This window comes from Danio rerio, chromosome 14 (genome assembly GCF_052040795.2).
Source record: "Danio rerio strain M-AB ecotype USA chromosome 14, GRCz13ab, whole genome shotgun sequence".
In the NCBI taxonomy this organism is placed as follows: domain Eukaryota; kingdom Metazoa; phylum Chordata; class Actinopteri; order Cypriniformes; family Danionidae; genus Danio; species Danio rerio.
This window is the reverse complement of record NC_141034.1, coordinates 7,180,001-7,197,600: the sequence shown is the minus strand read 5'-3', so window position 1 is coordinate 7,197,600 and position 17,600 is coordinate 7,180,001. Positions and strand designations below refer to the sequence as shown.

The following is a 17,600-nucleotide window of genomic DNA, read 5'->3' as shown; positions in this document are numbered from 1 at the left end:
TTGGCCTCTTTACTTTACTTTTACTCTTTACTTTACTCCATTACTTTCCTGGATAAGTAAACGGTTTTGTACACACTCCACTGAAGACATCCATTACATAATTATTATGGTTTGTTAAGCGCAAAGATTTTTTAAAAAACTATTTCTAAATTCATTTCTAATTTCCAGCGAATTAATAAATGAAAAATAATAACGAAGTGTGGTCAAAAATCTGAGTTATATCCAAACGCACATCCTGTTCTCATGCCCAATATGGTGATGCAGAACCCGACAGGTGGACAAATCTAAGCTTGTTTTTAGTAAAACAAATATAAATATGCATATAATAAACAACAATAATAATAATAATAATAATAATAATAATAATAATAATAATGACATTATACAAATGCAAATTGTCATGAATAAATGCGCCTTTTTCCTTTTTTTATTTTTATTTTTTTTACAAATTTTTACCATTGATTGACCATGGTCATTTTTTATATATGAATGCCTCAAACAAATGTCTTCAGCCCTTAAACTCTGTTTATTATAGTGCCCTGAGGTTTGTTATAGGCTGTCGTAGACTAACTCACCATTGTTAACTGTATGCGAAAGCTGAGTGGCCTTCTCTAAGTGTAAGAAGGTACACCCACTGGATGACTCTGGTTTACAAGGCTTGTTTTAGTCTGGAGCTTTTATACTCAAGTTCCCTTCTTCATAGGTCAAGTATGTGCTATACGTTCAAGTAAAATGTATCATATGTCTGTTCGAACTCTGGCTCGAACTAAAATAGGGAAGCGAGCCTTTAGTCATTCTGCCCCCTTATCCTGGAATACTCGTCAGTCTGAACTAAAAATGTCTGAGCTCATTCAGATTAAATCATTTTTATCCTTTATAAGAACAACAGTCCATTTCTCAATGTACAGTTGAAGTCAGAATTATTCGCCCCCCTGTTTATTTTTTTCACTAATTTCTATTTAACGGAGTGAAGATTTGTTCAACACATTTCTAAACATAATAGTTTTAATAACTCATTTCTAATAACTGATTTATTTTATCATTACTATGATGACAGGAAATAATATTTGACTAGATATTTTTCAAGACACTTCTATACAGCTTAAAGTGACATTTAAAGGCTTAACTAAGGTAATTAGGTTAACTAGGCAGGATAGGGTAATTATGCAAGTTATTGTATAACGATGGTCTGTAGACTATTGAAAATACATAGCTAAAAGGGGCTAATAATTTTGTCCTTAAAATGGTGCTTAAAAAATTAAAATATGCTTTTATTCTAGCCGAAATAAAACAAATAAAACTTTCTCCTGAAAAAAAAAATATTATCAGACATACTGTGAAAATTTCCTTGCTCTGTTAAACATCATTTGGTAAATATAAAAAAATAATAATAAAAATTTAAAGTGGGGCTAATAATTCTGACTTCAACTGCATGTGTTTTTAACATATTGCAATGTGGTATAACTAAATAACTAAACTGTATTTTTATATTATATATATTTTTTTTTCATAAGTTGTGTGTTGTGAAAATTTAAAAAAAAAAAAAAAAAAAAAAGCTATTAAAATCATAAGGAACACTCTAAATAATGTTTGTTGTATTGTCTGCAATGAAATACAAGTCAAAGTAAATTTAAAAATCACTTCTTCCTTTTGTATTTGTGTTTTCCATACTGTCTCAACTTTTTCTGATTTGGGGTTGTAGTTTTATGCTGTCTGCTGATGTAAATCAACATTCAGGTAAATAAAATGAGATTTTACCTCAGCATGGTCAGCCACCACCATCAGCTCCACGTATTTCATGCTACTGCTGACGTCTCTTCTCTCCTGCAGGAAGAGATGAACGAGATATGGATGAGTATGGCTTAATTGGATATGCAAGAGAAGAAGTGCTGAGTCACCGCTTTTAAATCTGCCTTTATGAATTGAAAAGCTGTGAGACGCCACTAATTGGGTATGAGGGATATCCTGTGTCTTTGGTGTGGGACAGACACTCTATTCATGTTTGCCAATGTGAAGCACAATGAATCCTTGGTTTAGTAGCACTTCAGTCAGCCCTTCATATTTATTTAAATAACAAGTTATGTTATCATGGTACTTTCCATAAATGGAACATGAAACAAAATACAACCAGGATTTTTTCCCCCTTAAGTTCAGAACATGTTCACTTACATCCTACATTAATTCATTCATTTTCGTGTCGGCTTAGTTCCTTTATTAATCCGGGGTCGCCACAGCGGAATGAACCGCCAACTTATTAAGCAAGTTTTTACGCAGCGGATGCCCTTCCAGCCGCAACCCATCTCTGGGAAACACCCACACACACATTCATACACACACTCATACACTATGGACAATTTAGCCTACCCAATTCACCTGTACCGCATGTCTTTGGACTGTGGGGGAAACCGGAGCACCCGGAGGAACCCCACACGAAGGCAGGGAGAACATGCAAACTCCACACAGAAACGCCAAAGGAGCCGAGGTTCGAACCAGCGACCTTCTTGCTGTGAGGCAACAGCACTACCTACTGCGCCACTGCCTCGCCCACTACATTTATTCTTTTATATAATTAATATATTCAATTACGGTATATTGAATTATTTTCAATTAAATAAGGCTTTACAACCAATATGTGGTTCTAAATACAGATTTCTGGCAGATTTCTAGCTATAACAATTAAATAAATATTCAAGAATTAAAAAATTATCTGGACAACATTTATTATGATAAGCTACATATGTTTTTAAGTTATAAATATAGGCCTGCTGAGCAATTCCAGTGTTATGGATGTGACATTTGCTGTAAAATCTCAAAACATAAATACACAGAGAAAGTATTTGTTAACTTTATATTGAAACATCTGGTTATACTTTCCAAAACTACTAAATGCAGAGTTATGAAATCAGAGAAATATCAATCTGTAACCATTTTTTTATAATTTAAAAGAGGGGAAAAAAACGTTAGCGAGTTTGCAGTACAACATATTGTAGAAATTCTGTGAATTAAACTGCACAACCCAAAAGAAACGATGCTAATCAAAAGGATAAGAGTTGCTCTCTATAGAACAAAAATGACTGATTTGATTTTCTTTGACATTTTTGCATTTATGAGGAACAGGCTCTGGTATGGATGTGACATCTCTCTGTTATAAATGTGACAGATGTGAAATTGGCACTTGTGGGACTTTGGTAAATCAAGTACAATTGTTTGAAAACACTGACAGAGACATTTTTGAATATGTTTACAGTACTGTAAAATGCAAGGCTACACAAAAAGCATAGAAGCTATTTCAATATTTAATATATAATAGCGCTATCTCACTATTTTGGTGAAAACTTGGGATGGTTGACATTTACATGGAACCACTCTACTGTACTTCAAATACATCTTCAGTAAATGCAAATGGAATATATGTATATATATATATGTATATATATATATATATCGTAAAAAATATAGCTTAAAGAGGCTAAACCTTTTGTCCTAAAAATGTTTTTTTTTATTAAAAACTGCTTTTATTCTAAGTGAAATAAAACAAATAAGACTCTCCAGAAGAAAAAATATTATCAGACATACTGTGAAAATTTCCTTGTTAAACATCTTTTGGGGGCAAAATCAAAGGGGGGCTAATAATTCTGACTTTAACTGTGTGTGTGTTTGTGTGAGTGTGTGTGTGTGTGTGTATATATATATATATATATATATATATATATATATATATATATATATATATATATATATATATATATATATATATATAGTCCAATAAATTTAAATAAATCATGAATCATATTTAATTTAGACACATTTTTTTTAGTTTAACATTAAAAATATACATATTTTTAGGAACCCTATTTAAAATAAAATTACAATTATTCTTGTAAAAATTAAAACATTGCACAATTGTGTAATTAAACAAAAAAAAAACTATTTTTAAAAACATTTTTTGTAAATAATAATAATAATAATAATAATAATTGTTGTTGTTATTATTATTACTATTATAAGCAAACTCATTCAATGTAGTACATTTTTTATAATAAAAGTCATAACAAAACAACAACAATATTAATAATAATAAATGTTATAATTATAAACATTATAAGCAAACTCATTCAACAGCTATCGCATGAATTCTGCGATGAAGTCTATATTATTGCAGTATATAAAGTCATCTAAAATGTTTATATTTAGCTTTAAATTGTTTAATATAGATTGTTACAAAAGGTGGGATAGGTCAAAATCACCATTTTAAAAGCTATACAGACATTTATTTAATGCTTCTATGACTTGTCTTATGCTAGGCTAACTTTCTGTTACATATTAGTAAAACAAAATGTGACTTTAAAATTTTAAAATAATTCATGGCAAGTGCTGATAAAAAGATTTTGACTATGAAGTAACCCTAAAGTCAGTCAATAAACATTTCACTATCTCTAGATTGGATTTGGCTGCAATCCCATGATCACTGACATTGTCTTATTATATTACTCTACTTTGTCTATATAGTCATGAACACACTTGTTTGTAGAGCAAGTAGTTTGACCATTTACTGACATTTATTATTCCTAGTCATTTTTCCCAAAGACAAATTCACTGGAAGTTCTACAACAATCGCAAAAATAAACACACTTCTGCATCAGAGAATAAGGTCAATGGAGATATAATATAGTTACTGTACAACACAAACCTGATTTACATTAACAAACAAGAACTCCTGTTCTGTGATTGAAGCATCCTCGTTTATAGTTGTGATTCCAGTGGTTATGAATTACATAGCTCAAAAAGTAAGTTCAAAATACTATCAAAAAATCTAGTTTAAAAAAAATCTAGCATCTAAGTATTGCACTTGCTGCTTCCTGAGTTCAGAGAGTTTCTTTGCAAATCCTGTCCTGTTGATATACACGTTACTGAAGCAGGCCTGTCAATCAATATCGTTTGCTGAAATATGCAAATTGCAGAAAATATTTTTGAATATGAAGCAACCCGAAGTCAATCAATAAGCATTTCCAAAATAAAAGTACTGGATCCAGGACTATCTCTACTTCTAGATTTAAAAAGGGTTGCAATCTCATGATCTCACCCTGTTGGTCCGTTGAGGCTTTGCCATGACATCAATCAGCTCCTGAAGGCTTTCGGTGTGATGCCCGTCTCCATGGTGATGCCCGCAAGTGCCCGCCGGCAGCTTCAGCCTCCGAGAGTTGAACACAGCATGTCCCTGAGAGTGTGTTTGGTTAGCTAGTGGTTGGATCATGTAGCTCACGCTGTTATTGACGGTTATCAAGCCCCTGGGGATTGAAAAGACAACAAGTCTATCATCAAAAGCTCGGTTTACTTTAAGATGATAAAGCAGAAAATCAGAGGTCACAGACGTTTAAAACAAGCCGACAGGATGGAAAGCTCTCAGCTGGGTTTTGCACGGGAAGCTTAAAACGATCTTTATGCCGGATGGGAGGGTGAAGAAAGAAGGGAATCAAACCAATTTGATAGCCAACTTGTGTTATGCTGAACTGTTTTTTTTTTTAAGCAAAAACAGATTTCCTTGCTTCCTGATATCACAGTATTCCCCAAAACACACACACACAACGCTTCACAGATGTGCATCGACACCCAGATATCAACGAAAATGCTTCCACTACTGAAATGCAAAATAAAATATAGACAATATTGAGATGAAGAAACTAATATACAGTTACACTGTAAAGAAGATCTGTGCATTAACAGTTTTCATATTAGGAGATTCAGTGTTTGTTTATTTACGTTTGAGACTTGTATTATGGGATGTTGATCTCTGCTCTGTCGACTTTTGATGTTAAAAATTCAACTCTACAGTTCACCAAAGTGAACATGACATTTTAGAAGTTTGCAATAATATAATGTATAATATGTAGAGAAATAATAACAGACAAAGTACTGGCAGCTTAATTTAAAGTTTTTGTAGCTTAATACACAACAACAACCCAGACATTATCTCACTTTAAACTATTGAAAATGTCAATGAAAGCCACTTTTTGAACTTTTCAAGGTCAAACGTTGTTGGAAAAAGAACAAGGATCCATGACAGGGTATTTGCAGAAACCCTAAAGGTAATTTCAATAGCTTTTTAAGACTTTTTAAAGACCTTCTCATATTTGTTTTGAAGACCTCATCGCCACTTTAAGTTCTAATCATTATCAAACCTTTAACTCAATAAACAGCTGTTAATAAACAGTTGTAGCTAAATAAATCAATGGAGCACAACCATGCAACAGAACTCAGATATAAGCTCGGAAGAAACTAAGCTTGAAAGAATAAATCACGCGGTTGTTTTCAGCGACTTTTCAGCCACTGTTTAAACTCAACTTTCTCCAACCAGGATACGCAAGCTTACATTTTCTTACATTTTTATGTAATAGGCGTCACATCACCTTCACGGCCCGAACCACTTGCGTTCCAAAATGTTTTACCATTTTTAGATATTTAAACTCAAAACAAGATAAAAACTTTAAGTATAAAATGCATCTTTTGCAGTAAAATGACTATAAAACATAAATTAATTAATTAATTAATTAAAGCTGCTGTTAAAGTCCCGGATGACTTGAAATGAGCAGCTTTATTCGATGTGTTAATGTTATTACACTGGAACTTACAGGGATTTAGGGCGGGACACATCAATTGGCTCCTCCTCTTTTTTAAAAAACAAAACAACCAATCAAGTTTTGTTTATGTTTCAAATATAATAATGTAATTAAAATGTTTAAACCCCATTGGCAGAAGTAAGAGAATAAATATTTTCTGGGTGTGTTTTATTGTTTTATTAATAATCAAAATGACACCGCATGCCGCATCCCAAATAAAAGAGCATGATTACATTTGCACACAGTGGATTCTGAAAGCCTGGCTTTTAAAATATTTCCAAAGTCTGATATGAATCATTACATGCAGTCGTGGATTTAGCCAGAGCTAATTTTAATTTTGGGGTGAACTACCCCTTAAAATTTCTTTAAAAGTCACCTAAATGCTTGCTTCTCTATTGAAACATCTGCAAAAAACAAACAGTGGACAAAAAAGAAAAACGTTTCCATGTTGTTCATTTGCTGGATTCTTTCACCGCAGCTGTGAAAATCATCTGGAAGAGCACGTGTATGCTCTACAGTTTCCCTCTTCTCCAATCAAACCCAATCCACTCAAGCTGTGCTGTATTAAATATGTCCATCGATCTTTTTGGACGTCCGTCAATGCGTGTCTGTTCACTCAGGAAACTGAGACTCTGAAGGAGTGCGAGTGCTCAACGGGACTCTATACATCTACCCTCAGCCCACTCAGAAACCCAGAGACCCGGCACCGCTGCTGCTCTAGTGAACTCTCTGAACTCACTTCCTGGGGTAATAAACTGTAGGTTTTGTGCAATGAGGACACATTAGTTTCATGCAAAAATCAAGTTTTAAATGTAATTTTAGGAAAATTGAACAGAAATGTAAACAGTTAACAGTCCCAAACCAGCAACTAGCAGGGAAACAATAACCCATTCTAAAACAATCCTCCAAAATACCCCTATCTTACAAGTTAAGATCTTAAAAACAAGTCTTTTCAAAAAGGAGTGACTTCTATTGTAGTTTTAAATAGTATAATTTATAGAGAAATATACAGAGAAATAAGTCTGTGAAATAACAGAAAATGTATTTTCGGTATCGTTTTTGTATCGTAATTTACAACACCAACCTATTATGTTGTGTTAAATGTTAATAAACATGCCCGTAGCCAGGGGGGGTTCGAGTGGTTCGAACGAACCACCTCCCACGGCAAAAAAGGTCCAGAATTTGTCCATTTAATTATTTTATGTAATTTAATATTATATAATAAATTTATTATATAATTAATATAATATATTTATATTCAGTATGTACTGTAATAAAGTGTCATTTTAAATAACTGGCCAGTAATTTGAATCCCTCGAAGCCACAATAATGTGATGCAAGTCACATGACATAACCCACTGAGTGGTAATATTTGAATCTTTGATGCGACATGAATACTGAGTAACGGTGTTGGTCGAAAAGAGCAAGGCAGAAAAGGCAGGCAGCGGCGTCATTATCGCAAAATATTGAACATATGTTCAAAAAGACTGCCAACAAGGGTAACCTTAAGGCAAAAGTTACTAACTTCCTAACAGATGAAAATCTATCCATAGGCTAGCTGGCCGCATAAGCCGGGACGTCCTGTATGTTTATTGACTTTTACGTTTATTTCCTTTCCCTATTTTTGACATTATTTTTTTAATAACTGTCCGATGAAGGCTTTAATGGCAAGCGGAGTCCTCAGCCATCAGGTGTCACTTCACAGCAAAAGGCCCTAATCCCGTCACGTCTGACCTGCGCCTGAAACACTTGTAGGTGCGCTTTTACAGCCAAAATTCTATTAAAACATTTACTATAAGCATAAAACGTGTTCTAACGTTTCAGGCCTGTAGCCAGGGGGGTTCGGGTGGTTCGAAAGACCCACCCCTCACTGACAAAGGTCCAGAATTTGTCCCATATATGAGCTCATTTGTCCTATTTTCGTCCTTTTTTAACTGCTATGCCATCATAAATAATGAAAATAATCCATTGAATAAGGCTTTATGTTTTTTTAACCAAAGAGGCTAGAATAAAATCTGAAGAATGAATTAATATTGTATTATTATTATTATTATTATTGTTATTATTATTATGTTTTTTTTTTTAATTATTGAAATGTCCACATTGTGACTGAGGCAGTTGGATGTGCTGGCTAGTTTGTTTTTTGTCTAATAAATTATAGTAGACAGTTTTTTTTTACTTTAGGACTTTAACAGATTGCTATTTTCTCCTAATGATATATAATGTAATTTTTTTATTATTAATCTTGTTTAATAAAATTTTATTGAAATTTTAAGAAAATATTTTAGATAATATTTTAGATTTTTTACATCAAAAAGTGTGGTTATGATAAAATCTGACTAGCTAATCCAGCAAAAAAAGTCACTAAAATGCAGTATTTAAATCTTATAGTTAAATAAAAACTGAGGCGTTTAACTGCAAAAAGGTCCACTTTTTGAGAAGAAAAGAACCACTCCTTACACCAGGCTGGCTACGGGCCTGTAAAAGTCACTTTTTTAAACTTTTCAAGGTTAAAAGGTGCAACAATGCAATTCAAAAGCATAAAAAATAAAAACATGAATAACAAAATATGAAAAACTGCTCATTTTTACATATATTTTTTTACAGTGTATGTATGATATATACATGAAAATGTGAATATTAACTGTCTATGAATTGAGAAAGTTGTTACCTTCTATCGAATAAAAATCTTGCTTAAAAGTCTAAGGGCCATATCAAACACCTGGCGCAATGTGGCGGAAGGCGCGACGCAATTGTTATTTGCTAGTTTCAGCTTGGCGCAAGAGTCGTTTTGACGTTTTATACATTGGGTTTCCTTTTTCTGTTGAACACAAAACAGCATATTAAGATAAATGTTAGCAACCTGTAACCCTTCCCCTCCATTGTGTGTCATGACTGTGCATGAACACCAGATGCCACTGTAGTTCGCCTGCAACTCCCTGCGAACTACAGTGGCGAAAGAACTACATATCCACACATTCCTTCGTGCATACACCCGGTCTTCCATTTAAACTGATTGCAATCACAGCTGTCTCTGTTTCCCCGTTGATTACCTGGCCAATATATTCAACCATTCCACCTCTGTTTGTTAGTTTGTCGTTCGTTGTTGTTGTTATGTTTGTTCCCGATTCCAGTCTGTATCCTGTTATTCTTGTTAAAGTCTACTTCGAGTTTTATCTGTTTGAGTTCCTTGTTTGTTTGTTTACTTTGTTACTTTGATTTTGGGATTTTTGTCACTGCACAATACATTAATTAAACTGCACTTGGATTCTACAACCTGTTTTTGTTCCTGTCTTGATCACCCTACCATGACAGAGTCATGTTCACCAGCAATAAAACCACCAGAGGTCGCTGGTAAACACTCACATCCACATGAACTACAAATCTGCTGATAAATGGACTACAAGAACCAGTCATGCTCCACACACACAACCGGTTCCAGATCCTGACTGATTGCATACACACAGCTGATGCTGCTCATGTACTGATTACACACACATATATAGAGCTCACTTTGAATCCCTCATTGCTGAGTCTTGTTAGCTGTAAAGTGACATTACAACGCATTATCCTTGTCTTGTTTTCCTGTGTTTAGACCTTAGCCTTGTTAGCCGTTTGTCCTAGTCTGCCGCCTGCCTTACGACCTCTCACCTGTTATTTGACTATGATTCTGGACTGCCTCTATAAATCTGCTTGCACCTGTGTTGACCATTGCTTGCCTGACTTTGAATAAACCTGCACATGGATCCTACTTGAGTTGTTTGTGTCACTCCCCGCGTTACATTAATAGTAGAAAAAACAAATACTATGGAAGTCAATGGTTCCAGATTTCCAGCGTTTAAAAATTAAAGTTTTAAAGTCTTTTGTGTTCAATAAACAAAAGAAACTCAAATAGCTTTGTGACAACAAGTGAATGATTATCACGAAATGTTTATTTTTGTGTGAGTTATCACTTTAAAATTAAATTTTTTAGTGAACAACATTTAGATATAACAAGAAAATAAAAGCTGATAAATCAAAGTATGCTAGTAGAAGTTTTTTTTTTTATTAGAATATGCAAAAAGGCACATAAATTGGGATCATACAAATACAAAGGAACATCAAAAAAAAAAAAAAAAAACTAAAACAAAAAAAACATAGTCAGGTACAGGTAGGTGTGTGTGTGTGTGTGTGTGAGTGTACGTGTTTTTGTGACATATCAGGACACAAATCTGTATAATTACATGGGTATGATACAGGTATTACAAAAATTAGGTGAAATATGGGGACATTGGTGACGTCCTCATTTCTCAAAATGCTTATAAACTCCACAGAATGAGTTTAATCAAAGAGTAAAGCTGCACACGGACTCCTGTGATGGTTGGGTTTAGGGGTGGGGTGGGGTGGGCAATATAATATACAGTTTGGACTGTATAAAATGAATGGAAGTCTATGTAATGTACCCGCTTTTTACTAAAACAAACGTGTGTGTGTGTGTGTGTGTGTGTGTGTGTGTGTGTGTGTGTGTGTGTGTGTGTGTGTGTGTGCGTGCGCGCATGTAAAGGTAACTTGGTGGACAGGTCAGAGTACATACATAAGGGACAATAACAGTCAATAAATGAGTATAAGTATCACACATATAAGTAAAACAGATAGAAAGAAACCTGTCAGTGGTAACTGGTAACAACAATGCTTAGTAATGTATGATAGTAATAATGACAGTAAAAAGAAAGAAAGGACAGCAGTAATAATAACTGACAATAATAAAAAACCACAAGTACCACACCAACTACTTGAAGTAGAAGTTTTAAATGACAGGTGATTTAGCAGCCAAAGTGACTATTGAGTCAAAAACTTAAGGATACTGATTACAAACATTTTGAATGAAATGCCTATTAGTGATGGGTCGTTCATGAACGATTCGTTCTTTTTGAACGAATCTTCAATATGACTCAGGAACTATGAGTCCTCTCAGGGAGTGATTCGTTCATCCGCGCGTGCGCACATTTGTGCAGGTAGTATCGTTCATTTCAGGTCTTCATCACATTGGTAGAAGCCAATCATACACGTTTAGAGCCGTAAAAAGTTTATCAAGGGCCAATCATATGCGTTTAGAGCCGGAAAAAGAATTGAACCGTTCATCTCTCGAGTCCTCGGGTTTGAGTCATTCTGTCACATGATGAACGAACAATCATGGCTCCTATCGGCTTAGACTGTGCATTGATTAAGATTATATGTGACTGTCAGAGTAACGTGAATGAACCCCTGACATTTGAAGACATGAAGAGCTGAGCTGAGCAAAGAGACAACAATATCTTTATAGACAAAAGAGCAGGTAAACATTGAATTATTATTTTCTCCTTGTTATATTCTATTTATGACTTATTTGTCGTGTGATCAACCTTTTGGGCTAGTTGTAGATGTGTTTGGAAGCAATTCATAACATTTTAATAATATTTTGGCAAATTGAACCGAATGAACGAAATGACTCGAAAAAAAGATTCGTTCTTGATGAACGAGACTCAAAGATCCGAGTCAGTAAAATGATCCGAACTTCTCATCATTAATGTCTATTGAACATATTTGTATGAGATCTGCTCTGGTTCTTACCTGAGTCCAGCACAGGTGCTAATGACCACACTCGACCCCTCTGCCTCTTTGACTGACCCATGATAATAGCAGTGATCCTGAAAACGAGACAAATCACGAGTGAGCCGACTGCGAGGTGTTTGTTTACTCCCGAGAACACGTGCGTGATGCCTACTTTAGTGAACACAACCTGCATATGCTGTGAATAACAGGTATTGAAGTTGTAAATAACGTTCAGTTTGTTGCACAGAGCGATCATTTGAGGGCCGTGCGGGAGGTTTGATTTGCATGTGTGTGTTTTTTCCCACAGTGACAGCAGCCATGATCTGCACTCGGAAGTGAAAGTAAAACCGGTGCGCACATCATTTAAATAATCATATTGCATTTTAGAGTTATGATTAAGACAAGCATTTGATATGTTTTTTTCTTTCATAGCGAACACAAAGTGTTGTACATGAAAATAAATGTTTACTGTGTCAGTATAACAACCCAAGCCTATATATATAATGTTAAATATAATGCAAGAAGGAATCTGATAATGACAAAATTCTAATTTTACCAGTGAAAACAAATGGTCTAATAATGTTGTCCATAACAGATGACAAGCACATATTATTAAAGATAATAAATCAACTTTAAATTATGAATAGTTGTATTCTGATGTTCTCATTTTACTGTGAATTAACAAACAGGACAGATTTAAAGTCTGTTCAAGTTCACCATAATGACTGTCAAAAATTTTGCATTTTAAGTAACAGCAGACCTATACATAGGCCTAATATTATTAGTGTTGTTTAACCATATGTTTAAGAATTAACAATAATAATAGGATAATCATATTAATCTTTACTTTATATTTACAGAATCGTGAGAAAATCGTGATCTTGATGTTAAGCAAAAAAAATGGTGATACACATTTTATTAGACAAACAAAAAGTGTTTTTACAGTGTGCCCTTATGGGGCATTCACACTGGATGTTCGCTTTAATCTCGCGTAAAAAAAACTCGCTTTATTTACGTGTGAATTTCAATTCATTCACACGTGAAATTCACTAAATTCGAACGGGAAATCCACTTCATCCGCTTCATTCGCATGTGAAATTCACTTCATTCGAACTGAAATTTCACTTACAATTCCTTTTATTTGCACATGAAATGTGCTTCATTTGCCCGTGAAAAAATTGCTTGAAAACTTAGCGTGAAATTCGATTAATTCGATTAAAATTTACTTCATTCGCGTAAAAAATTCACTTCATTCATTCTCTTCAAAAAATTTGCTTTGAATTTTCTTCATTCACATGGGAAATTTGCTTCATTCATTCACTTCATTTGTGTGTGAAATTGCTTCATTTGCACGTGAAATTTGTTTCATTCGGGTGGGAAATTCACTTGAAATTTGTGGCTTGAATTTGCTTAAAATTTGCATGTAAAATTCGCTTCATTTGCATGAGAAATTTATTTCATTCGTGCGTGATCTTCGATTCATTCGTGCATGAAATTCGTGAAAATTGAACTATCCCTTTAAAGTGAACATAATATCTAAAGGGGATCAAGACTACGTTGACAAAATGAACTGTTCAAGTTTTATAAAGAAGTGAACACTTCCAGCACTTACCCTGATGGAAGGTCTGGAAAACTGCCGATTTCCATTTGTATCGTACCATATTTCTTGATATTCCGAGGAGAACAGCTCCCTATGAAAAACACAGACACGCACACACAATGACGAAATGACCCAGCTATATGTTTAATCAGAGCACAGCTGGTACATAACCAGACAACTTCCATCACTTGCATGAAGGAAAAACATAAACATTTCCCAACTTCTTTCCATTCCTTCTCTGGAGTCGCACATGAATCAAGATTTGATTCCTATCAGATGTAGTTTGTTGGAGAGAAGGAACTGAGAAGCTTTACGGGTTGAGAATTTCACAGAAACACAGAAAATGGCTGACAGTGTGAAGTCTCTTTCCTTTAATGGCATTGAGCTCATTAAATATTCATCTGAAGTGGAAGATTGCTTTGAAACCGGAGATACCGTTAATGTGAGCACAGTTTGAGAACAGTCTGTTTATGCTACTTGGACAGTTTGCTCCTCTTTCTGCTTAAAGACTAAAACAAAAATCACTAAGCGCTAAATGGGCCCAATCATACACCCGGCGCAGTGTCTCGAAAGGCGCGGCGCAATAGTCTTTTGGTAGTTTCACCTTGGCGCAAGAGTCGTTTTGAGGCGTTGCGCTACGCTGTTTAAGGCCGTACTCACACTAGGTACAGTTGCCTCGAACCGGGCCAAAGCACGCTTGTCCCCCCTCCGGTCTCCCCCGACGGCACGCTTACGTCATTGCTGCTGCTCTTTTCAGTGAGAAGCACTCTCTATGACAAGCCTTTTTAGCATTTAAATCTTTGTTCTGACTCCATAAATATATTTAGAGATATCTCTAATTATATTTTGACTAGTCATAATTATAATTCCACTACTCAGAATGACAATTAGAGATATCTGCAATTACAATTGTACTAGTACAAAATCAGATTGGAGATATCTGCAAATATATTATGACTAGTCATATTCCTTCATTGACTTCCATTGAAAAATATTTGCAGAAATCTCTAAATGAATTTTGACTAGTAACAATTGTAATTAGAGATATCTCTAACTGAGTTTTTACTAGTCATAATACATTTGGAGATGTCTTTAACTCGTCATATTTAGAGATATTTACAAATATATTTGAAGATATCTCTAATTAATTTACTAATAGTCAAATTACAGTTGTAGATATCTTAAAATGGATTTTTGACTAGTCAAAATTCATTTGGAGATATCTCTAATTACAATTGTGACTAGTCAAAACTTATTTAGAGATATCTGCAAATATTTTTCAATGGAAGTCAATGGAGGAATAGAACTTGTCAGTCATAATATATTTGCAGATATCTCCAATCTGACTAGTCGAATTATAATTATGACAAGTCAAAATATAATTAGAGATATCTCTAAATATATTTATGGATAGTCTGAACAAGGTTTAAATGCTAAAACGGCTTGCCATACGCTCTCACCCAGTAGCACAGTGGAGATTTCTCTAGTTATATCCTTTCAGTCGTTTGTTATGCAGTGACATGCAGTCAAATATTTCGCCAAACAGTCCTTAGCGATGCGGTGACACGCAGTCAGATATTTTACCGGACAGATCCGCCACTTTTGGCGCTCATAAACAATCATAAAGCTCTCGTCCTGCAGGAATGAGGAGGTCTGCTGAAGGCGCGCAGCTGACGTGCTGTGAGGAGTTTGCGTCTTTAATAAACGACGGCAGTTTGCGTTCACTGAACAGTAAGAATGATTAATAAATCCATATGAAACAACACCTTAAAAGTCACGTATCGCTTTCAGTTCGGGCTTTGGCGCGTTTTGCACTCACACACAAGCGTACCGCGCCAAAGCCCAAGTGATCCGCGCTCAGGCCCACCTCTTCCAACCGGGCCAGGGCTGGCAAAGTGAACCGTGCTTGAGCCCGATTCAGCGCACTCACACTTCTCAAACGATCCGGGAAACGGGCCTGGGCACGGTACGAATGGCATAGTGTGAGTAAGCCCTAAATAGCAAATGCATTAGCGCTCATTTGTGCGCCCATAGGCATTCTGGTCTAAAAAGAAAGGCGTTCTGAGGCGGACCGCTGGCGCGTCGCTGTTTTGAGAAACTATAATAGATTTTAGACACTGTTAATAGACTCTGGACACTGTTCATATTTCAGCCGCACCACAGAGCGTTATCTAAATAGTTTCATTTTAAATAAAATGTGAATGTGCGTGTCTGGTGTGCCAGGTCTCTGCTCTGAGCGCTACATCCGGTGTGTGACGCCCTATAGTTATAGCCTCAGTCAAAGTTAATTCAGTGTGCATGGTTATTAGTCTCAGTGTACAAGCTCGGAACTTTCAACTAGCACACAGTTTGCTGTAAAAATATGCAAAGACACAAATTATTTTGTAGTCTCTGCTTGGTCTGTGTCCGAGTCGTACATGTATGGCTGAATGCTGGTCCTCTTACTCATGTTGCTTCACTCTTGTCTGCCTGTCTCTTGCTAAAGCGGGGGAGCTCTTGGCTCCGCCCCCTTGTTAAGTTGGGCGTGAAGTCAAAACTAATTGTAATGTGAAGCAACACACCCCTAAAACAGCGACCTGTGTACACGCCCCCAAAATGACACGATTTAACACATAATAAAATATTTGAACTGTGTTTTGAACTGAACCTAAACTGGCACACAAGGCAGGCGGCAAACAAGGACAAAAGGATAAGCTAGGCTAAGGTCAAAACACTGAGAAACAAGACAAGGAAAACGCGTTGTAGTGTTACTATTACAATTAACAAGACGCGACCATGGGAGTGAGTGAGTGTGTTGCTTAAATAGTGTGCGTAATCAGTCTCTGACAATCCTCAGGTGGTGCTAGTGTAATCAGTCCAGATGAGGAAGCTGAAGTTGTAGTCCATAAACTGTAGTTTGAACGAGAGATAATGTTTTTCAGCGACCTCTGGTGGTTAGAGATTGTGACAGCTATTCACGTTTCCTGCAGAGTCTCATGTAATTTTGGGTGTTTCATCTTTAATTTTTCAACTTTAACTGCAGTTCGGCAGTTTCACTTTGACTCATGAACATTTTATTCATGCCCCCATAACAAACTGGGGTATTAGATGCGCATATAGAGTAAGGACTGGTGGAAGAGTGTTGTTTTAATGTAATTTAATACCGCACGCTGAATGAAAAAAAAAATAAATTCGTGATGTGTGTGTCTGCAGTCCTTTACTGACAGCCGTGTGTGTGGATTTTGTCGCAAAATGCAGCAAAAAGTCTTACATGATGGTAACAGTTTGATCGCAGGTGTACTTCAACAATAACCACTAATATATGCATACTCCACATGTCTTAATTCCACTTCTGTTTAGTTCAGTTATGACTTTATTCGGATTAAGGTAATCAAAAATCGCTGTGTACATAGCGAAGACTCTTAATCAGAGTATTGTCTTAATTGTATTAAAGTATCGTTGCCCTGGGAAGGCAGTGGCGCAGTAGGTAGTGCTGTTGCCTCACAGCAAGAAGGATGCTGATTCGAACCTCGGCTCAGTTGGCGTTTCTGTGTGGAGTTTGCATGTTCTCCCTGCCTTCGCGTGGGTTTCCTCCGGGTGCTCCGGTTTCCCCCACAGTCCAAAGAAATGCGGTACAGGTGAATTGGGTTGGCTAAATTGTCCGTAGTGTGTGAATGTGTGTGTGGATGTTTCCCAGAGATGGGTTGCGGCTGGAAGGGCATCCGCTGTGTAAAAACTTGCTGGATAAGTTGGCGGTTCATTCCGCTGTGGCGACCCCGGATTAATAAAGGGACTAAGGCGACAAGAAAATGAATGTATTGTTGCCCTAAACA

The 17,600-nt window shown here is 35.7% G+C and overlaps 1 protein-coding gene across 3 annotated transcripts in view; it reads right to left on the bottom strand.

Annotated features, from left to right (window-relative positions):
• adam19b (ADAM metallopeptidase domain 19b) overlaps nt 1-17,600 on the bottom strand; it is a 248,445-nt gene that overhangs the window by 209,061 nt on the left and 21,784 nt on the right. For all 3 annotated transcript variants that reach the window (XR_015507042.1, XM_087281061.1, XM_087281062.1), the window contains 4 exons: nt 13,801-13,879; nt 12,207-12,283; nt 5,084-5,288; nt 1,759-1,824 (listed from right to left, as the gene is read on the bottom strand). Coding sequence is in view for 2 of the 3 variants with exons in the window: in XM_087281061.1 (XP_087137187.1) it covers nt 1,759-1,824; nt 5,084-5,288; nt 12,207-12,283; nt 13,801-13,879 (427 nt within the window). In the remaining variant the exon portion in view is untranslated. The remainder of the gene's footprint in view (nt 1-1,758; nt 1,825-5,083; nt 5,289-12,206; nt 12,284-13,800; nt 13,880-17,600) is intronic.